The 24,264-nt window shown below is 36.7% G+C and overlaps 2 protein-coding genes across 3 annotated transcripts in view; one reads left to right on the forward strand and one right to left on the reverse strand.

Moving 5' to 3' along the window:
* Nucleotides 1-24,264, reverse strand: part of zbtb20 (zinc finger and BTB domain containing 20) — an 80,409-nt gene that overhangs the window by 24,419 nt on the left and 31,726 nt on the right. For both annotated transcript variants that reach the window (XM_049465223.1, XM_007235935.4), the window contains exon 2: nucleotides 4,946-5,146. The gene's annotated coding sequence lies outside the window, so the exon portion shown is untranslated. The remainder of the gene's footprint in view (nucleotides 1-4,945; nucleotides 5,147-24,264) is intronic.
* LOC125781600 (adhesive plaque matrix protein-like) lies at nucleotides 1,023-18,744 on the forward strand. The gene is made up of 3 exons (XM_049465205.1): nucleotides 1,023-1,310; nucleotides 1,423-1,572; nucleotides 17,118-18,744. The coding sequence occupies exons 1-3, from the start codon at nucleotides 1,023-1,025 to the stop codon at nucleotides 18,633-18,635; spliced, it is 1,956 nt and encodes a 651-aa protein (XP_049321162.1). The 3' UTR covers nucleotides 18,636-18,744.

The following is a 24,264-nucleotide window of genomic DNA, read 5'->3' on the forward strand; positions in this document are numbered from 1 at the left end:
AGAGAATGAGAGCGAGCATACAGGAGCGAGTACAAAAGCAAGAGTACAAGAGAGAGAGTGTGAAAGAGTGAACGTACAGGAGCGAGAGTACTACAAAAAGTGCACAAGAGTGAGTATGAGAGCGAGCATATGGGAGCGAGAGTACAAAAGCAAGAGAACAAGAGAGAGAGTGTGGAAGAGTGAGCGTGCGAGAGCAAGTGTATGAGAGCGAGAGTACGAGAGTGAGCGTACGAGAATAAGTGCATGAGAGCGAGCATACGGAAGCGAGAGTGCAAAAGCAAGACTACGAAAGTGCTCAGGCATCTTCTTTGGTAAAACCTAAAAACGTCAGGTCCACTTCAAAATCAGTTATGGCAAAAAAAGGCCTGAATACATGGATAAAAGTAGTATTAAGACACTTGCTTCGTCATTGTTTGACGTCCACGACTTCAATACATAGAGTTCAACTGTTCACCTTGATGTGGATTGGTAACTTCTTGTTGCAAAGAACCGGTCAAGGGCACCTTCAGGGAAAATATCCTCAAACTGCACGACTTCTGTCATTTGTTCAAGCCATCATTTTTCAGGTTTCTCAGATTCTCAGCAACTGACTGAACCTTGGTCTTGTTCATGTTCGCATTAAGGTGGAGTGGTAATTTCTTATTGCACAAGACTGGTCAAGGACATCTTTTGAAGATGCTATCCAGGGATGAAACCCACAAAATTCAAGTCTTCTGTAAATCAGTTAAGTCACAGTTTCTTAGGTTGGTCTCGGTTCCCACCACTCAGATCCATTGATCTTATTGAATAATTATTCTGTTTTAAGGACATTTTCTTGGATTAATTTGAACAACCACCTGGGCTGAATTGGTATCTCCCTCTTACACAAGACCGGTTGAAGGCATTATCTGGATGTGCCCTCCAGTCAAGGGCATCTTCTAGGACGACACCTACAAACTTCATGCCATCCAATCAAGCAACTATTTTCTGGGGATGCCTTCTAGTTAGGGACATCTTCTGGAAAAGACCTCTGCTCAAGGGCAATGCTCTCGGGTCAAGGACATCATCTGGGGATGCTCTTTGCTCAAGGGCATCTTCTGGGAATGCCCTCGGGTCAAGGGCAACTTCTGGGGATGCCTTATGGTCAAGATCATCATCTGGGGATGCCTTCTGCTCAAGGCCATCTTTCTGATAATGCCCTCTGCTCAAGGGCACCTTCTGGGAATGCTCTCTGCTCAAGGACATCTTTTGGGAATGCCCTTTTCTCAAGGGCATCTTCTGGGAATGCCCTCTGCTCAAAGACATCTTTTGGGAATGCCCTCTTCTCAAGGGCATCTTCTGGGGATGCCCTCTGCTCAAGGACGTCTTTTGGGAATGCCCTGTTCTCAAGGACATCTTCTGTGGATGTCTTTTTCTTAAAGCATCTTCTGGGAATGCCCTCAGGTCAAGGGCATGTTCTTGGGATGCCCTCTCTTCATGGGCATCTTCCGGGAATGCTTTCTTCTCAAGGGCATCTTCTCGGGATGCCTTTTGGTCAAAGGCATCTTCCAGGGATGCCCTCTGGTCAAGGGCATCTTTTTGGGAGGCCTTTTGGTCAAGGGCATCTTCTGGAAATGCCCTCTTCTCAAAGGTATCTTACTATCTGGACCACGGTTTAATAGATATTTCCCTTGAGGTTGATTGGTATCCTCTTCTCGCACAAAACCAGTCAAGAGCATTTTCGTGGGAAAAGTCCTTTACTTTGATTCAATCAAGCCAACAGCACTTCTCTACAGGAACTAGATAAGTTGTTTCATGGTTTTATTCTTAATAGAAATGCACAATGTAAAAGCCTAAATGGTCCAGCAGACGCTGTATACCGTAGTAGGTGTCAATGGTGGGCCAAATGAGGCCTACGTCCCAAACCACACACTTCTACTCTAAACACTACATTAATAAACACTTGTTTAATGGAGATGCACTATTTTTTAATGCAGTACTTGGTGCAGTAATGTGCGGTTTGGAACGCAGCCTTGTTTAAATGATGTGAGCGAGTCGTAATTCTCTTTATCTCCAGGAATTAAACAGGACGAGAATTTTAAAGGCTCTGTTCTGTGCAGCTTTGTTTCCGTATACACTGGCATGCAAACGCATGGGCACCATGAGGTGAAATTCCTAGTACTGTGGATAATTAAGTGAGTAGATGATTAACTGATCCATAAAAGCCAAACAAAGCAGGAGATGGCTATATGGTGAGGTAGTCGTTTCAAAAGTTTATAATATAGAAAAAAAGGAAAAACAGGAAAGGTGGAGGTCAGGTTTGGGTATAGAACACCAAATGTCTCAACCATCCAAGAAAGACTGTTTTCTAGATTTTGAAGCATTGCTGTGAGAATACCCTAACTCATCTTCAACTCCCCAACTTATTGGATAAAGCTCCATCAATCCAGAAAACAAAGTTCTACCAAAGTTCTATACAACTCAATATATACTCATAATCTGTATCTATTATTAAATATCCAAAAACTGCTATTAAGTATTTAGAAATGACGACAAATTATGCTGTAACTACAGCTATGAGAACTATTATTCTACTATACATTTAATTATTAAATACTTTAAATTAAAGGTAAAACAACCATGTCATTGATTTAAAGTGTATTTATGTGTTGGTCTAATGCTGCGCGTTCATGCTTATAAGATTAAGATAATATTTGGATTATTTTTAAATCAAAATGTTAGATTCCTAAACTAAATCTTAAATATAAGTTGTGGAAACCTATTATATTTAGGAGTAACAAATTAGAAAAAACGCTTTAAGACAAAAATGAAGGTCAGTCAATCTGAAAAGCAGAATTTTAAGAATTTTAAAGGTATCCTTAATCTCAGAAAATTAAAAAATAACATTAAAAACTTAAAAAACTGGCGCTCATCAGGAAAACTGGTTCCAGGAAAGGAAAAGCAAAAGTTCCCTTTGTTGCACAGAATACGTTGATCACAGCCACGGATAAGAGCACCTAAATGCTTCTTCAGAGTATTTTTGTTGTTTTTAACACTTTTAAGTTACTACATGATTTCTTATGTGTTCTTTTCTAGGCTTTACGTCTAATAATTTCAGAGCATTCCTATTGGTCCTCTAATCATTACATTCTGATACAATATAAATAACCACTGCTAGATTCACATTATGTCAAAAAGTGATTCCTAAATTGTAGGAAAATCACAAAAATGAAGTAAGAGTTTGTTACAGCAATGATAACAATATACTGCTCTGGAATAAAATAAGAGAGCCCTTAAAAATGATGAGTTTCTTTGATTTTACCAAATTAAAAACCTCTGGAATATAATCAAGAGGAAGATGGATGATCACAAACCATCAAACCACCAAACTGAACTGCTTGAATTTTTGCACCAGGAGTAAAGCAGCATAAAGTTATCCAAAAGCAGTGTGTAAGACTGGTGGAGGAGAAGAACATGATGCCAATATGCATGAAAACTGTAAAGTGATCTCTTCATTTTTTCCAGAGCTGTAGAGTACTGTGCGGAGGTTTTAGCCCCCTAGTCCCATGGTTTTAACTGCTATCTTTCAGCTGTGAGTTTGTGTGTAGAAACTGCAGATCCTATTAGAACATATAAATACAGAAAATTTAAGAATTTTAGGAATTATGATTATCACGGGGGGCTAAAACATGTCCACAGTACTATATACAGTACATACACCAATCAAGCATAATATTATTATTTAATTTATTTACAAACTGCAGTTCTGTATTTGTTTCTCTGTATATTTTATTATTCTCCTCCTCATTTCCACCCTGTTCTTCAAACTGAGAACCCACAGGAGGCTGTTTGTGGACCCCTATTTTATCGATCTATAGGCAAGCCGACAACCGCGCAGCTTGATTTAGAGGGTGTCAGAGTGTCTTTGCTATCATAACAGCAGGAAAAGTACACCTTGCACAGCTCGTAATGATGCACAAAAGTCATGTACTAATTCTCTTAATTAATCATGGGTGTGGTTAATTTTGGGCGTAATGTGAAATAAACCCATTACATGGTTTGTACGGTCATGAAAAACCTGGAAAAGTAATGGGATTTGAAAATAGCAATTTCCAGGCCTGGATAAGTTTAATAAATAAATAAAATACCCCCAAAAATCATGGAAATTTGGTCTAGAAATCTTCGTGTTTCAGTTTATCGACAGACAAAAACTATTTTGAGTAATTTAGCCTTACACAATGGAGCTTTCAGGATCTGACAGACTTTAATTTTATCATTAAAAATTGGGTGGTGGCATTTTTATTTATTCATTCATTCATTTTTTTCATTCATTTTAGGTCTACTATAATCAATTTCATGAAAAAATAATTTTATTGGTTAAAAAAGTGTCTCATCATTTCCTTTAAGAGTCAGATAAGCTCTGACTTTGGCGGATTGCTATTTTAACAGTGCAGCTACCTGGACGTGTCCAACAATCGCTACTCAGCAGAGGAAACTGAGCTGCTGGTTGACGCTGTGAAGGAGCTCCAGCAGCTCATTTTTACGGGAACAGCAATGTTATTTTATTTACTATTCTGTTTATCGTTGATGTAAAAGTTGGGTTTGTGCTGCGCTGTGTTGCCAAGATAGCGATGAACGTCTGACTGTTGACTGTTGTCAGGGTTTTAATAATTCAGTGGCGCACCTGTGTTTTCTGTTGCCAAGATAAACAAGCAAAACTCCAGAAATGTACCTGAACACACCTCATTTCATAATCAGAACACCACGCCCATCAGTGTAGATATATTCAGAAGTACTGTTGCTATAATAATAATATAGTAATTATAATATTATAATAATAACAATAAAGTATAGAGAGAAACAGATACATAACTACAGTCTGTAATTATTATACAACTACAGAGTGAACTATATAGTGTATGTTGTGTAATTGTAAGTGTGTGTGTGTGTGTGTGTGTGTGTGAGAGAGAGGTGGAGGTATACGTACAGTCTGATGGCGCTCTGTAGGGTGGTACTGGTGTGTGTGTTATTGTGTGTGTGTGTGTGAGTGTGTGTTGGCGCTGAGAGGCACAGGGGCAGGATGCTACAGGTTTGCTGGTGCTGGCGAGTGTGTGAGGAGAGCCGCCGGATGCTCACTTCATCTCTCTCTCGGCCGCCGTCCAAACCTCACACAGTCTTCACGATCGCCCTGCCGACACACACACACACAGAGAGAACACAGGACACTCGTTAAAAACCTTAAACTCCAGGCTTTATTCTGATTACTGATTAATACTAACATTTATTATTCACCACAAACTGTATTATTTACAGTGGTCAATATCCACTATGAATTATTAAGTCACCCTAACACTATGAATTATTCAGTATCCAATACGGAATTTAAGGTATGCGCTATGGATTCTGTGAGTATTCATTTCTAATAATACTTATTAGACTATGCATTGTTCCATATCCACTATGAGTTGTTCCGTTTCAGTTATTAATTGTGTATCAGTTATGAATCGTTCAGTATCCACTATGAATCTTTCCATATACATTATGAGTTGTTCCGTATCAGTTATTAATTGTTGTGTATCAGTTATGAATCGTTCAGTATCCACTATGAATTGTTCCGTATCAGTTATTAATTGTTGTGTATCAGTTATGAATTGTTCAGTATCCACTATGAATTGTTCCATATACATTATGAGTTGTTCCGTATCAGTTATTAATTGCTGTGTATCAGTTATGAATCGTTCAGTATCCACTATGAATTGTTCCATATCAGTTATGAACTGATCTCTTTCCTGTCCACTATGAATTATTCAGTATCTAATATGAACTGTTCCATACCACTATACATTTGTCCTTGTCTCATATACACTATGAATTGTTCCATATCCACTATGAATCATTCAGTATCCAATATGGACTTTAAGGTATGCGCTATGGATTCTGTGAGTATTAATTTCTAATAATACTTATTAGACTATGCATTGTTCCACATCCAGTTGTTCCGTATCAGTTATTAATTGTTATGTATCAGTTATGAATTGTTCAGTATCCACTATGAATTTTTCCATATACATTATGAGTTGTTCCGTATCAGTTATTCATTGTTGTGTATCAGTTATGAATTGGTCAGTATCCACTATGAATTGTTCTGTATCAGTTATAAATTATGTATTAGTTATGAATCGTTCAGTATCCACTATGAGTTGTTCCATATACATTGAGTTGTTCCGTATCAGTTATTAATTGTTGTGTATCAGTTATGAATTGGTCAGTATCCACTATGAATTGTTCCATATACATTATGAGTTGTTCCGTATCAGTTATAAATTATGTATCAGTTATGAATCGTACAGTATCCACTATGAATTTTTCCATATCAGTTATGAATTGATCTCTTTCCTGTCCACTATGAATTATTCAGTATCTAATATGAACTGTTCCATACCACTCTACATTTGTCCTTGTCTCATATACACTATGAATTTTTCCCTGTCCACTATGAAATGTTCAGTACAAAAAAGAGAATTGTTTCATATCCACTATGAATTAATCAGTATCCAACATTAATTGTTTCATACCACTATATTTTTCCATGTCCACAATGATTTTTTTCAGTATCCACTATGATTTGTCCAGTATCAGTTATTGTTTCATATTTACTATGAATTGTTCAGTACCAGTTATGAATTGTTCCGTATCCACTATGAATTGTTCTGTGTCTGCTATAAATTTTCCCATATATTTTCCCATATATTTCCCATGTCCACTATATTTTTTTCTGTATCCACTATGAATTATTCGGTACCATCTATGCGTTGTTTCACATCCACTATGAATCTTTCACTATCAAATTTAAAAATTCATAACCCACTATAAATTATAAATCCAAATCCACTATGAATCATTCCTTGTCCAGTATGATTTTTTGTTATGTATCCACTATAATCTGTTTGATAGCCAGAAATAATTGTTCAGTTTCTAGTATGAATTGTTTTTTATATATGTAATATGAATTCTTTAGCTTTCAGTAAGTTATATATTCAGTATAAATAATTCAGCATCCAGTATCCACTGTGTATTATCTAAAGTGTGTTATACATTACATTAAATTCAGTTTAATTTAATGTAAACTCATACTGTGGCTGAATTATAATAATTCAGAGCTAAAGGACGTGGGACAGCACTGCAGGAACAATAGACATCACAATAGACAACACAGCGCAGTGAGCATGAGCAGTATTAATAATTCAGTATACAGTATGAATTGTCCAGCAGGTCGTTCAGATGCACAAGGACAGACTACTGGTTAGAAACATCTAAACTGGATCTCTAAACTGAAATATCTTCACTGGTGTATTTTATTAAATATTAAACCGCAGGTATAATTTTTAGATTTCTCCGTGACGCTGATCCAAGTGGGACCCGTTCCAATTAGTACATTTTTTAGAGATATTTAGATTTCACTCCTCAAATACTTTCACATATAAAATCAAAGATATCACCATATCGACACAGGTCCCGTATCAGCTGCGCATTATTCAGTGTGTACAGTATGGTAACGTGTAATCCCAGCGACGCGAGGACCGCCGTGTTGTTTAAGGGGTTAACACCTGCCTTCACATCCACACTGCTCAGAATTAGCATAAAGAAACTTAAAATTCATTTATTCTGGAGATTTTTGGAGAGTACAAATGGGTGAGGAGGTTGTGAAAGAAAAGTGCCAACGAGATCCCAAATGATAGACGAAAAAAATAAAAGGCACCGGAAAACTGCAGAAAAAAGAAGAAAGAGGTAACAAGCCGGAAAAAAGAGCTGAAAGCTTCGGTTCCTTCACCAGCAACCGTACCGGCTCCAAAAACGTCTAATCTACCATTTAACACCACCGAACGCTTACTGGTGAGAGAAAAATTAAAACCAAATACCACAAAAATACCTAAAAATACAGCAAAATACCACCAGATACCATCAAATACCTCCAAATTACCACAGCATTTCCACAAATATTACAAAAAACACCACCAAATACCCTCAGTTGCCTTTAAAGGCCACCAAATACAAACAGATACCACCAAATTACCATCTAATGCCCTCAAATACTGCCAGAATACCACTAAATTCCCCCCTAAAATACAATACATCCCCAAAAACCTACAAAATACCACTAAATATCACCAAACACCCTGAAATGCCTTCAAATACAACCAAATACCACAAAAATACAGCAAAATACCACCAGATACCACCAAATTACAACAGTGTTTCCCCAAATATTACAAAAAACACCAAAAATACTACCAAATACCAAATACATTGCTTTTGAATGCCACCAAATGTAACCAAATACCATAAAAATACCCCCACAATACGACCAAATACCATCTAATGCCCTCAAATACTGCCAGAATACCACAAAACCTCCCCCAAAATACAATACATCCCCAAATACCTACAAAATACCACTAAATATCACCAAATACCCTCAAATACCACACAGTGCCTTCAAATACCCTAAAATACCCTAAAATATTATCAAATTCCACCAAAACACCACCAAATATCCTCAAAATATGAAAGAATACCCTCAAATGCCACAAATACCACCAAATACACACAAGTCCCCTTAAATACACCCAATACCCTCAAATACTGCAAAAATGTCTCATTAATTGGTGATAACCAATTATCACCAAAATATTACAAAAACACCAAATATTACAAAATATAACCGAATATTACCACAAAATACCATAAAATATCACCCAATATCACAGAATATCACCACAAATCACCAAATATCACCACATATCACAAAATACCATAAATTATCACCAAGTATCACCACATCATCCCTAATCTCAACAAACTATAACACCGCCTTGGTCACCATCTCAGAGACAACAGAGCAGCAACAAAATATCATAAAGAATAAAACAAAATAAACTAAACTGTAAACTGAATTAATATTCATCTGAACTGAATTGAGCCTACCTGATCTGAATCAAATCTGATCTAAATTAAACTTAAATGGATTAAAACAAACAGAATTAAACTGAACTGAACTGTATAACATTGAGCTGAATTACCCTAAAGAGACAAACTGAACTATAAAACATTGCACACTCAATCTGAACCCAAACAGAATTTAAGATTAGATTAGATTAAACTGAACTGCTTAGGGAATTTAGCTGCAGTGATATAAACTACACTGAAGTGCATTTTAAATTGAATTCACTTTTATTGAACTAAACAAAATGGATTGAGCCAAGGTGAATTAAACTAACCTGAACTGAAAATAAGAGATTTAGACAATAGTGAAATTTCACATTTAACTAAAATATATTACACAAAACTGAAATTAATCGAGTCGAGTTAAACTGAACTGGTATTTATTGAATTTGAATTAAAATGAAGAATGGAACTGAATTGAATTAATCAGGATTGAACTAAACTAATGTGAGCTGAGCTGAATAGACTTTAACTGAGTTTATTTAAACTGATCTGAAGTGCACTAAATAAAATTCAGTTAAAAAACTTAACAAAAAATGGATTCAGCCATTTTTAACTAGAGTGAAAGAAACTGAACTGAATTAAACTGGATTAAAGTGAGTGGAGCTGTATTTATTATCTGAACTGAATTGAATGAATTAGTGCTGTATTGAATTTAATTGAACTGAAGTGAATGAAACTGAACTGAAGTGAATGAAGGACATTATTGTGGAGAGCTGTGGAACCCACAGAGTTTACAACGTGGAGATGACACACACACACACAGACACACACACACACACAGACACACACACACACACACACACCGCGGCTGATTACAGGGTCAGCGCAGGCCAGAGGGAAATCATACACTCCCAGAGCCAGGTGTGTTTGTAGAGGAAACCGACGGTCAAACCTGCCACACTGCAGCCAGGCAGCACCTTCCGGACTACCAAACACACACACACACACACACCGCCTCTTATCCTGGCGTAGCCACTGAAGTCCGAGTGAATGGCCGGTCATTTCGGCCGGGCTGACGCAAGGCCTGTATATTTAGTGCTGGATAAAATGAAAATTCAGCTAAAATTCAGCTTAATTCAGTATATTTTCCCCCAAAAATCACATTAATCATCATATCAGACACTAAGCTTATTAACCCCCTAACTTCGGCCTTGGCTCGTATACGGGCTACAGGTGAAGTTAATAAAAACAATCTATTTCTCTGCAGTAAAAATAAGTAAACACACACTGATGGCAAGCTGCATGACCGGGATTCGAACCAGCGATCTTCCGATCATAGTGGCAGCGCTTTAAACATTCTTTTTAGGTTGTGTTGCTTTACAGCTTATTAATGGTTTATAACCGAATAAGCCTTAGTTTAATGTGGTTCCAACAAATCCAGCCTTACAGTGTAAACGTATGTTTAAAATAATAATGCAGATTATATCATATTAGTGATTAAACTGTTTTTTTTTTTTAAATATGCATTGACATGCCATATGTCATGGGATAGGAACTAATATTGGGTTCCATTAATTTTTGCCATTTCTGACCTGCACAGAAAGTTTTTCACATTTTGCATGAAATGTTAAAAAAAAAAAAAAACGGATATAGGGAATTGTCCGTTTTTTGTCCGATGTAGACGAGGCCTAAGTATGTAAGTATATAAATATATTTTTTTATTACATTGTCCTCTATTTATCACAGATACACGACAGGCCACTTTTGTCCCTACTGTTCTTGTTATATATGTTATAACTGCTTACTAAGGGCTTATAACCTAATTAACAACCATTAATAAACTCCTTTATAAACTATTTATAATTCCTTTATAAAGGAGCCTTATTTTAAAGTGTAATTTTAAATCTTATTTAAGTGTAAACATATGTTTAAATTAATGCAGATTATATCGTATAAGTGATTAAACTGTTTTTTTATATGCATTGACATGCCATATGTCATGGGATAGGAACTAAAATTGGGTTTCATGATTTTTGCCATTTTTTCTGACCTAAATTGACCTTTTTTCATCTTTTCACATGGACGACTCTAGCCAGAAGCTGCCGGTCACCATCATTACCCCTCACTGTGCTGTTTGCTGCCTTCAATGTGATGTGTGATATATTGACCGTACATTCTTATTACAAATATTTTGAGTTTTCTATAAAATTAAACAAATATCTATCTAATAAGTGCATTTTATTTTAAAAATAGAGCAGAATTGCCTCGTTTATTGAAGTGCTGAGAGATACAGCGCAGTAGACTCTTCACACAGGAGCAGCCAGCATCCCTCAGACCTGTTGCCTGGCAGATTTTGGAACAGGCCACGCCCCCTCCCCGACAGAAACTTAATATACAAAAGTAATCTGTGCTTAACGTGATTACTACACTGCTTATTCCACAGTGCACGGTGGTGGTGAATAGAGATATAACTGTATATCTGAAGCTCTAAACCCCGCCCCCACAGACAGTTATTACACTAAATGGATGTAAATACACTGCCTGATACACAACACTGTCCATATGACCTCATAAAGGCATAATTTAGGCACTTATCTTGATTAAAAACGGACAATTCCCTCCCTCCGTTTTTCTAAATATTTCCATTTATACAGACAAAAAAAATCAGTGTTGATTCATGTGAGATGCACACTTTTAGAGAGGATGTTTGGTGTGAAGTTACCTACCGTAAATGTGGCATATTAGTTAATCTGTAATAAATATGGGCAAATAAATAAAAATATACATTTTCTTATGCCCCGGATATTTAAAATACGCCCCCCCCTCCCCCCCTTTAAGAAGACTTGGTCCTCATCCACTTGTATCTGGATATTATTAAATAACGGAGAGTTCCCTCCTTCCGTTGTACTGGTAGATTGGGCCTTTATGATGTAACATTATCCCATACAGAACCAGCATGCTCATGCTCAAGCTTTATTTGTATCTGTATTGAAGGAAAAACGGAGGAAGGCAACTGTCCGTTTAAAAAAAAAAAAATAATCACCAGATTATGCATTTTTTTATCTCTGTGTGGATGGAAATATTTGAAAAAAAGAAGAACTTTGTCCATTTTTATTTACATCAAGATAAAAGTAGATTTGGCCCAAGTAAGATACTATTGCCAGTACACATGAGGACGGGTCCTGAGGAAATTTATATTTTCATATAATTTGCCTTTTTTTTTTTTTTTTTTTTTTTTTTTACAATGAATTAACTCTATATGAATGGACATTTTCTGAAAAACAGAGGGAGGGAATTGTCAGTTTTAAAATACATATAAAGACAGGGCCTAATGGGGTATATATATATCTCTGTATAGATGGAAATATTCTGAAAATAGGATAGAGGAAACTTATGTGGTACTATCGACCATGGCTAGCATATTTATGGAAGTGTTTTTAAAAATTGAGGGAAGTATATATATATATATATACATGCACAAATACGTGAGGACAGGGCCAAAGGAAACTCTATATGAATGGAAATATTCTGAAAAATGGATAGAGGGAACTGTCCGTTTTTTATATATTGAAATACATATGAGGACGAGGCCTAAGGAAATGTATCTTTTCTGAAAATTTGCCACTTTCTTACCATGCATTAACTCTATATTTTTAATGGAAATATTCTGAAAAATGGAGGGAGGGAACTGGAAATGTTTTATATATTCAAATACATGGGGACAGGGTCTAGGGAAATGTATATTTTCATATATTTGCCTTTTTTATTACCATGGATTAACTCTATATTAATAATGGAAATATTCTGAAAAACGGAGGGAGGGAACTGTCCAATTGTTATTTATTGAAATACATATGAGGACGAGGCCTAAGGAAATGTATATTTTCATATATTTGCCATTATCTGTTTTGTCTTAAAAAAAACGGAGAGCGGGAATTATGTCTTTTGCTCGATGAAGACAAGTAGACGAGTTTGTACGATGTACAGTAGTGGGAATGGATAGTGAATAAAGATAGTAAACCCCCACTCCTCTCTGAAAGTGTTCATCTCACATAAATCAACACTGAATTTTACAAAGTCTGAGTGAGTTTGCGTGGGGAGGAACAGGTAACAGTTGTAGATGAATTACCGGGCAGTTTTAGCCGCTCTCGCGTCAGACGGGCGGTCTGTAGAAGATTCCAGAGGCGTTCTCTCGCGCTGCGTGAAAAAGTGGAGCAGGGAGGATTTATTAACGCGTTCTGAAAACTAAAGATAATGATGCATGCGCGATTGTGGTGGCACCGGGGGCTCGTGGGTAGATCGGGGGGTTTGCGAGAGGCTGGTTAAGAATGTGTTTCAATTTCTCTCTCATTCTGATCTGCTGAACCATGACTGATTAAAAAAATTCCTCTATAAGTAAAGAAAATATGAACATTACGCTGCATACGGCGGCGGCGCGCTGTGGAAACCGAGCCGGGCATTGTTTCAGAACTGAGCGTTTATAAAAACACGCCTTTACAAAAATGCACTGTACAAACATACCATTACAATCAGAGTAAAGTACAGCTATTCCTCCTCAGATATCCCTTTCACACACTCTCGCACACTCTCACACACGGGCGAGAACTTGGTGTCCCACCACAAAATCACTTTAAACACGTTTTATTTGCGATGATTACGCAACTCGGATTCCTGAAGGAGCAGCAATGCTACGGCTAAACACCACAACAACCATTACATCATATCACATCATAACATACAAAATAACTCCCATATGCATCATATATATCTCTTAGATTAACTACATGTACTATGTATTATCTCAAAAAACTAGAATATCATTGAAAAGTTACTTTATTTCAGTAATTCTGTTAAAAATGTGAAACTATTTTTATATATTTTTTTAGATGTATTACAAACACAGACTGATCTATTGGTTTACAGACAATGAAAACCCAAAAATCAGTCTCAGAAAATTAGATTAAGCTATTTTATAAGACCAATTGGTACTTGACCTATTGGCAGTGTGGGCAGTGTGCCATATCCTGCTGAAAAATGAAATCCACATCTCCATAAAAGTTGTCATCATCAGAGGAAAGCATGAAGTGCTGTAAGATTTTTTTATTTTTTTTTTTGAATTGGTATAACACACAGTGGATCAACACCAGCAGATGACAGACATTTATTTCTCTTTATCCAAACCATCACTGACCATCAGTAAATTTTACATCATTTCATTTAAAGCAAATCAAGGGAGCAGAGTCTGGAGGAAGAGTGGAGAGACACACAGTCCAAACTGCTCGGGTCTAGAGTGAAGTTTCCACAATGGCGTGTTCTCCTCCACCAGTCTTACACACTGCTTTTGGGTGATCTTATGCTTATTGCACTACTGTTGCAAAAACTGAATCAGTTCTTATATTTTCGTATATATTATATATATAGAATAGAATTGGGAATATTACTTAATTAATTAAAAAAAAACAAAAGAATCCGAAACCTGCACACACACACACACACACATGAATACAAACAGACGAGTCTCGTGACAATTAGCGACAGCATCAACAGCTATTACTCTGACTACATCCATCTCTCTGCTCAGCGTGAGGGTAATCCGTATTCACTTCCTCCACACAGAGTCCCCGCTAATGACAGGAGAGTGTGTGTGTGTGTGTGTGTGTGTGTGTGTAGGTTCTGCTAGCACTTTAAGGGCTCGGAGCACCCCAGCCCGAGCCGGCGTTATATAATTCTTTAATTTTGAATGGCCTAACCTACATTCAGACGCTGGAGACGAGGGGGAAGTACAGCACGGCTGTCCGACTGCAGCATCACAAACACACCACTAACACACCTATAAATACCCCCGCCACGACCCCACATGACCCCACCCGACCCCACCCTCCAGAACCGCCCCGGATCCTCTCAGCTCTATAATATAGTGTATAGTTACAAAAGAACTTTAAAGTTACATTTATAGAAATTAAAGATATATAAGATGTAAAATCAGCAATATTAATCGCAATAATAACAATAACAGTCATTAGTAATGATTGTTGGATAGCCTCTCTTTCTGTCTCTCTCTTTCTGTCTGTCTTTCTCTTTCCTCTCTCTCTCTACCTGTTTTGTCTACCTCTTTCTCTCGCTGTCTGTGTCTCTTTCTCTCTCTTTCTATCTGTCTTTCTTTTTTCTTATCTCTCTACCTGTTTTTGTCTATCTATCTCTGTCCCGTTCTCTCTGTCTCTCTTACTGTCTCTCACTCTTTCTGTCTCTCACTCTTTCTGTCATTCTGTCTCCATGTGTTTCTGTCTCTCTCTTTCTGTCTCTCTTTTCCTCTCTCTCTCTACCTGTTTTTGTCTGTTTATCTCTGTCCCTTTCTCTGTCTTTTTCTGTCTCTTTCTCTCTATTTCTCTCTCTCTCGTACTGTCTCTTGTTTCTGTCTCTCTCTTTCAATTCAATTCAATTCAATGTAGCTTTATTAGCATGACTGTGAGTTACAGTGTTGCCAAAGCATTATAACAATTAATAACAACAAATATATATGAACATATAGAACATACACAATAATAACATTTATGACAAAAATAATCATTATGATTATTATAATAATAATTACATTACATATCAATAATTATAATTTTATAAAAATCACTTTCTTTGGGATGGGGTCACCAGGATTGGATAGGTCTGTTTTGAGGTGTTAGTTAGGGTCTGTCTCTCTCTCTCTTTTTCTGTCTGTCTCTCTCTCTCTCTCTCTCTCTCTCTCATGAATGTAATGATATACACTATTGCCACTAACAGTTAATAATAAAAGTAAACAGATATTAGAAAATAATAATAATTAATAAATAAATAAACACAGATTAGAGAAAAAGGAGTTAGTGATCAATAAAGGAAGTAATTAATTATAGTTTTCAACACAGATTAAAGTTAAATTAATAGACGTGTAAGATATATAAGATGTAACATCAACAATAATAATATATGCAATAATAACAATACAGTCATTAGTAATGTTGGGGATGGCCTCTCTCTCTGTCTCTCTCTGTCTCTCTCTCATTCTCTCTCTCTTTGTCTCTCTCTCTCTCTCTCTGTGGTGTTTAATGTTTAGGAGGAAGCTGGTTTTATTCTGTAGTCTAGACTGAGACGTCACGCTGGTGCTCTGGCCCTCAGCAGCACAGTCATCCTCACTAGGCCACTGGGCCCAGAAACAGACGCCATGCCTGCTGTCCTCACATGCCCTCTACTCTCTCTCTCTCTCGCTATCCCTACCTCTCTCTCGCTCTATTTATCTCTCATTCAACGTCTTTTCTTTTTTTGTCCTACATAGTAAATGAATAGTGAAGTGATCCAGTTTATGAAGGAACACATAAGGAATCATGTAGAAACTTAAACGTGTTAAAAACAAACCAAACCTCCTTTACTGGAGCAATCCTGATAAGTGCCAGTTCTATCAACATAAACCTTTTTAGACAGGCCCTAAAGGAGGCCAAGGGGAAATAGTGGGATAGAGGAGGAGCTAGAAACTCCTAAAGACAGAGCTCTCCAAAGACCACCTACTCTCCTAACACCTCCAACTAAATACTTCTCGCTATAATCTGGATTATAACATTACTCAAATATTCACTATTCACTGTATACCTGTAACTCTACCTCTTCACTACTTTACTTTAACTGATGCTCTCAAACACTTTATTAAGAGACAAGAAATTCAAGTAATTAACTCTTGATGAGTTCAGCACAGCTGTTAACTGAAAGCCTGAATTCCAGGAGACTCTACCTCATAAAACTGACTGAGAAAATGCAGCAGAGATGTTCAAAACGTGTGCCTAAAATCTAAAACATATTCTTATTTTAGTTTCTAATTCCATATGTTTTTCTTCATAGTTCAGATTATTTTAGTTTTAATCTACAATGTAGAACTTTTTAATCAAACATTTGATTGGAACTAGTATCTATATGTAATAACAGTATATCCCATATGTATTATATAGTTGTTGCTCCCTATTACATACATGAATATCTATATTTAATATGGCTTGTTTAAGCCTAACCTCAAAAATTCCCCTGAATCTGAACCTCAGGACGTATGAATATAAATATTTTCTCTCTTTCCGTTTTAATAAAGTGAATCATGGCGCTGTTCAGCCGGTCCGGACGGGTCTGTTGGTTCTGTAGGTCAGAAATGTTTTGCTTTCGTTTCACTACAAAGGAACATCTTCACCCAGAAAATGTAGAAAAACAAACATGTCCAAACACACACACACTCTCCGTCCACAAGCCCCATTCATCTCCGGCTGACTCATAAAAACACCAGAACCCAGAGCAGAACCGTCTCACCGGCCCAAACACCAGAACCCAGAGCAGAACCGGCCCAAACACCAGAACCCAGAGCAGAAATTTCCCATCTGCCCAAACACCAGAACCCAGAACAAAAACTTCCCACCGGCCCAAACACCAGAACCCAGAGCAGAACCTTCCCACCGGCCCAAACACCAGAACCCAGAGCAGAAACTTCCCACCGGCCCAAACACCAGAACCCAGAGCAGAACCTTCCCACCGGCCCAAACACCAGAACCCAGAGCAGAAACTTCCCACCGGCCCAAACACCAGAACCCAGAACAGAACCGTCTCACCGGCCCAAACACCAGAACCCAGAGCAGAACCTTCCCACCGGCCCAAACACCAGAACCCAGAGCAGAACTGTCTTATTGGCCCAAACACCAGAACCCAGAGCAGAACCTTCCCACCGGCCCAAACACCAGAACCCAGAGCAGAACCTTCCCACCGGCCCAAACACCAGAACCCAGAGCAGAAACTTCCCACCGGCCCAAACACCAGAACCCAGAGCAGAACCGTCTCACCGGCCCAAACACCAGAACCCAGAGCAGAATCTTCCCACCGGCCCAAACACCAGAACCCAGAGCAGAATCTTCCCACCGGCCCAAACACCAGAACCCAGAGCAGAACCGTCTCACCGGCCCAAACACCAGAACCCAGAGCAGAACCGGCCCAAACACCAGAACCCAGAGCAGAAATTTCCCATCTGCCCAAACACCAGAACCCAGAACAGAAACTTCCCACCGGCCCAAACGCCAGAACCCAGAGCAGAACCTTCCCACCGGCCCAAACACCAGAACCCAGAGCAGAACCGTCTCACCGGCCCAAACACCAGAACCCAGAGCAGAACTGTCTTATTGGCCCAAACACCAGAACCCAGAGCAGAACCTTCCCACCGGCCCAAACACCAGAACCCAGAGCAGAACCTTCCCACCGGCCCAAACACCAGAACCCAGAGCAGAAACTTCCCACCGGCCCAAACACCAGAACCCAGAGCAGAACCGTCTCACCGGCCCAAACACCAGAACCCAGAGCAGAATCTTCCCACCGGCCCAAACACCAGAACCCAGAGCAGAATCTTCCCACCGGCCCAAACACCAGAACCCAGAGCAGAACCGTCTCACCGGCCCAAACACCAGAACCCAGAGCAGAACCTTCCCACCGGCCCAAACACCAGAACCCAGAGCAGAACTGTCTTATCGGCCCAAACACCAGAACCCAGAGCAGAATCTTCCCACCGGCCCAAACACCAGAACCCAGAGCAGAACCTTCCCACCGGCCCAAACACCAGAACCCAGAACAGAAACGTCCCACTGGCCCAAACTCCAGAACCCAGAGCAGAACTTTCATTTTTGAGAAATGAGGCAGAGATGGGAGGAAAGAAGGAACAGAAGATGAGGTGGAAGGTAAGATAAGACGGGAGGTGAGACAGGACGAGAGAGAAGACGGGATGGGAGGGGAGGCGGAACAGGAGGTGAGATGGGATGGGAGGTAAGGGGGGGGTGAGACATGACGAGAGGTGAGACGGGAGGTTTGAGGGATGGGACAGGAGGAGAGAAGGGACAGGAGGTGAGACAGGACGAAAGGTGAGATGGGATGCGAGGTAAGAACGAGGCGGAACAGGAGGTGTGACGGGATGGGAGGTGAGATGGAAGTTGAGATAAGAAGTGAGACGGATTGGAAGGTGAGACAGGAGGTGAGATGGGTTGGATGGCTGCGTGGCTGGTAATTAGCAGAAGGCGATGTGAGTCTGATCTGTGCATCTCTCTCCTGTCGATTGAAAAATTCAGATTTTTAAATTTTTAGTAAAAGAGTAGTGTTAGGTTTGTTTGTTTGTTTATTTGTTTGTATATTTTATTTATCTGCGCTGCTGAAGTTGGCGTTATTTGCTGGCATATTGTAGCGCAGGAGCCCCTGGCAGACGGGACAGATGCACGTAATTAAAGCTTTTTTTATAAATGACCTCCAAAGACGTACGACTGGAGTCACGCAAACAGCCAAACAATGCAGCCTTTAGAATTCCCTCAGAATCCAATCGTAATTTTATAAAACAAACTGCACGCTCACGGACAATACACACAATCAGGCCTCCACACACACACACACACACACACACATATCAGACAGTCAAGGAAAGCTCGTACTGTACAGAGAATTACACATGAGTTTTCCGAAATTCAGAATTTTACCAAAATTAGACATATATTACAGATACAATACAGTGTCAGAAACTGTTCCGTCCCGTATGTCCTATATACAATGTTATTTATTTATAAAATAGGCATCACAGTGTTGTAGACCATAATAGGCCATTTATGGATTGTAAAATAACAGTTAATTATAGTTAAATAAAGTTCTGATTAAAGAAAAAACAAAATAAAACAGAGTGCACACACCCATTCATACTGTATACACACATTCATACACTCAGAAAGAATCTGGTTATACACACTGACGGTGGGGATAAATACACATTATGCTAATAAAGTATGTCAGGGGCCAATAAATTACATGTAATACATAAAATATGTTAGATTTAATGGTACAGTATATAGTACTGTATGTAATACTTTAATACACTACATAATACTACAGTACAGTATATAATACAGCAATATAGTACAATATTTAAAACTGTATGTAATATTTTAATACAGTATATAATACAGCTACAGTATATAGTACTGTGTATACTACTTTAATACAGTATATAATACTATAGTACAGTTAATAATACAGCAATATTGTACTGTGCATAATACAGTATATAATACTATAGTACAGTGTATAGTAGTGTATATACACTACTTTAATACAATATATAATTCTATAGTACAGTATATAAGACTGTATATAATACTTTAATATAATATATAATAATATATTACAGTGTATAATACAGTATATAGTACAGTATATAGTACAATATATTTTCTGACAGAATAGGGTTGTGGGTAAATTAAAGATATGCAAATAAAGAATGTCACGGGCCAATAAAAATACATAGATAAAATGTTATATTTTATATGATACAGCTATGTAGTACTATAGTACAGTATATATATTACTGTATGTAATACAGCAATATGATATAGTACTGTATATAATTTAGCTACAGGGTACAGTATATAGTACTGTATATCGTACAGTATATAATACTGTATATAATACAGGCATATAGTACAGTATATAGAAATGTATGTAATACAGCTATAGAGTACAGTATATAGTACTGAATATAATACAGACATGTAGTACATGTATATAGTAATGTATGTAATACAGCTATAGGGCACAATATATAGTATTGTATATAACAGCGATATAGTACAGTATATACTACAATATATGTTCTTATGGGTTAATGGTGAGGGTAAACGCCAATTATGTGAATAAATTTAGGTAATATTTGTTTAAAACATGGGGTGAGCTCAACATTGCAAACCCAAAGCTAAAAAGCTAAAATAAATATATATATATATATATATTGAGTAGATTCTACATTTAATTTTTTACAGTCTGTATATAATTGTGTAATATTTAGAAACACAGCAGTAAATTAAAAAAAGTTATATATTGAGAAAGTAGCATTCTTTTGAATATGTACTTTTTCCACCTGGAGGAGGAAATTAATCTTAATTTATTATCAAAAAGTGAATTATATGTTTTTGTTTTTGTCTGTGTAATGTTTTATATGCTCTGTTGTTAATGTACTGTGTTTTAATGGGGCTGCTGTTTTTTTTTTTTTTTGACCAAGATAAATTTTATATAATTTTATATAATATAAATAATTAAATAAAAAATTATATTCTATTCACTCTTAAACACACACACACACACACACACACGCTTATAGAAAGAATCTGACCATTAAACGGTTAAGCAGAGCTCGTACTGTACTGAGAGAATTGCACAAACGTCATAAAGCTGTTGCTGCGATACACACTGAGGAATGTACGTGTTGCTCTCTTTGCCAGATCACTCCATATTTGCCTGTAAGTGTGTGTGTGTGTGTGTGTGTGTGTGTTTGTGTGTGCGTGAGAGAGAGAGAGCTTGTGTGTGTGTGTGTGTGTGTGTGTGTGTGCCAACACATGGAGCAACCAGTAACTGTCAGTGTCTACCAGGTGCCAGGACTTTTCCTGCGTTGCCAAATGTGACGCTATCGCACTCTTTTTTAAATTTTTCAAAAAATATACGAGAAAAAGAGCGAAGTGTGTCTCCGCCTCGAAGTAAAGCAGCGAGATGAAAGTTGAGGAAGATCAATCGTGCTCTTCTCCCCGGCCCCAGAGACACACACAGTCAATTTTTTATCATTATGGGGATTTCACGTAATGCGTCTGTCTCTGTCTGAGGGATTTTGGGAGAGGGAACAGTCTGTCCGTTTAAAAGAAATAATTAAATAAATCAATTAAGGAGGGGTGTGGTGGAGACGAGAGCCGAAACCGGAGAACCAGAGCCATCCAGTACCACATAAAACGGCAGCACACCACCGGGTACCACAGCAGCCCCCCTTAGAAGTGTGGCTAACGGCTAGCATTAGCGATAACATTAGCAATAATTTCTATAATCTAATATCAACAAAAACACTAAATAATATTACAAAGGAATCAGTTCTGACCTGTAGATCATCAGCACTCACAAGTACAGTAGATGTGCATAAGTAGATAACAAGGGCCCTATTTTTTATTGATCTACATATGCAATTTAGAGCGTGTCAGTGTGTCTTTGCTATCATAACGACGGGAAAAGTACACCTTGCACAGCTCGAAACGAAGGGCAAAAAGCACATACTATGTTAAAAAGAACTCTGATTTTGGCGGATTGCCTTTTTTAGCAGTGCAGCTACCTGGACGTGTCCAACGCTTCATAACGATCTTAAAATTACAATATCATTTTTCACTATGATTTCTTGGAGGATATTTGTCCACAAAATTGTTATTGTGAAAGAATTATATATAATCGAATTGTATATAATACTACTATAATATAATCGAATTGTATATAATACGTATATAATACAGCAATATAGGACAGTATATAGTACTGTATATAGTTTTGTATATAGTCCAGTATACAATACTGTATATAGTAACAATATAGTACTGTATATTGTACAGTATTAGTTTTGTATATAGTACAGTATATAATACTTTATATTATACAATATAGTACTGTATATAGTACAGTATTTAATGCTACAGTACATTATATAATACTTTATATACAACAATATGGTACTGTATATTGTTTTGTATATAGTACAGTATATAATACTGTATATAATACAGCAATGTAGGACAGTATATAGTTTTGTATATAGTACAGTATATACTACTTTATATAATACAACAATTTAGTACTGTAGAAAATACAGTGTTAAATGCAAGAGTACAGCATATAATACTGTAATATTGCAACAATATAGTACAGTATATAATATTTTATATAATACAGCAATATAATACAGTACATAATACTGTATATAATACAGCAATATAGTACCATATATAATACTGTATATAATACAGCAATATAGGACAGTATATAGTACTGTATATAGTTTTGTATATAGTCCAGTATATAATACTTTATATAATACAACAATATAGTACTGTATATAGTCCAGTATATAATACTTTATATAATACAACAATATAGTACTGTATATAGTACAGTATATAATACTTTATATAATACAACAATATAGTACTGTATATAGTCCAGTATATAATACTTTATATAATACAACAATATAGTACTGTATATAGTTTTGTATATAATACAGTATATAATCCTTTATATAATACAACAATATAGTACCGTATATAATACTGTATATAATACAGCAATACAGGACAGTATATAGTACTGTATATAGTTTTGTATATAGTACAGTATATAATACTTTATATAATACAACAATATAGTACTGTATATAGTTTTGTATATAGTTTTGTATATAGTACAGTATATAATACAACAATATAGTACTGTATATAGTTTTGTATATAGTACAGTATATAATACAACAATATAGTACTGTATATAGTTTTGTATATAGTACAGTATATAATACTTTATATAATACAACAATATAGTACAGTATTAGTTTTGTATATAGTACAGTATATAATACTTTATATAATACAACAATATAGTACAGTATTAGTTTTGTATATAGTACAGTATATAATTCTTTATATAATACAACAATATAGTACAGTATTAGTTTTGTATATAATACCGTATATAATACAGCAATATAGGACAGTATATAGTACTGAATATAGTTGTGTATATAGTACAGTATATAATACTGTAATATAATACAACAATATAGTACAGTATATTATCCAGTATTTAATGCTATACTACAGTACATAATACTGTATATAATACAGCAGTATAGTTTCATGATAAAACAAAAACTTCTTTTCAAGTTTCATAAATCATCAGTTTGGACATGAAGACTTTAATGAAGTGTAAATAGACTTCCATTGAAAGTTTAGTCATTTTGGAGCATTCCCATTGGTCCATTCATCATCAATTTTGACATATGCACTTTCATGTTGAATAAATATATCTATATATAGAAAGAGAGGAATAAACTGGGTCCCGTTCCGCAGGCTCCTGAGGGCATTGTGCTGTAATTGTTGTTAAGTGAAGCTGGAACATTTCGTTCTGTTTTTTTTTTTGTTTGTTTTTTTTTTTTTGTGAGTGTTTGTTCTCTTACACTCTTTAAAATAAAGGTGCTGAAAATATTCTTTAATTATGAGCAAGTGTTTAAATAGCAAATATTCAAATTACTTTTAATACAGATAATAAAAATTACTTTTAATACAGATTTGCAGATTTACAGAAATGCTTGTAATCTTGAGATATGCCCAATATACCATATCTGAGAAGAACAAATCCATGTGCTGACTTTTACATGACCTTCCATTCCTCCAGAGTCCAATCTTTATGATCTCTAACAAACTTAAGCTGTTTTTGCTGGTTATTCTCACTAATACGTGCTTTTCTTAAAGCTACACAGTCTCTGTT

The sequence above is a fragment of the Astyanax mexicanus genome, chromosome 1 (genome assembly GCF_023375975.1).
Source record: "Astyanax mexicanus isolate ESR-SI-001 chromosome 1, AstMex3_surface, whole genome shotgun sequence".
Taxonomy (NCBI): Eukaryota; Metazoa; Chordata; class Actinopteri; order Characiformes; family Acestrorhamphidae; genus Astyanax; species Astyanax mexicanus.

Bases quoted from the DNA above. Each gene is read 5' to 3' on its own strand.
- LOC125781600 (XM_049465205.1), top strand. From the start codon at position 1,023: ATGCTCTCGGGTCAAGGACATCATCTGGGGATGCTCTTTGCTCAAGGG. The intron at 1,311-1,422 runs GCATCTTCTGGG...GAATGCCCTCAG, and splicing joins GGAATGCCCTCTTCTCAAGG to GTCAAGGGCATGTTCTTGGG. The intron at 1,573-17,117 runs GTCAAGGGCATC...CAGAAAATGTAG, and splicing joins TCTTTTTGGGAGGCCTTTTG to AAAAACAAACATGTCCAAAC.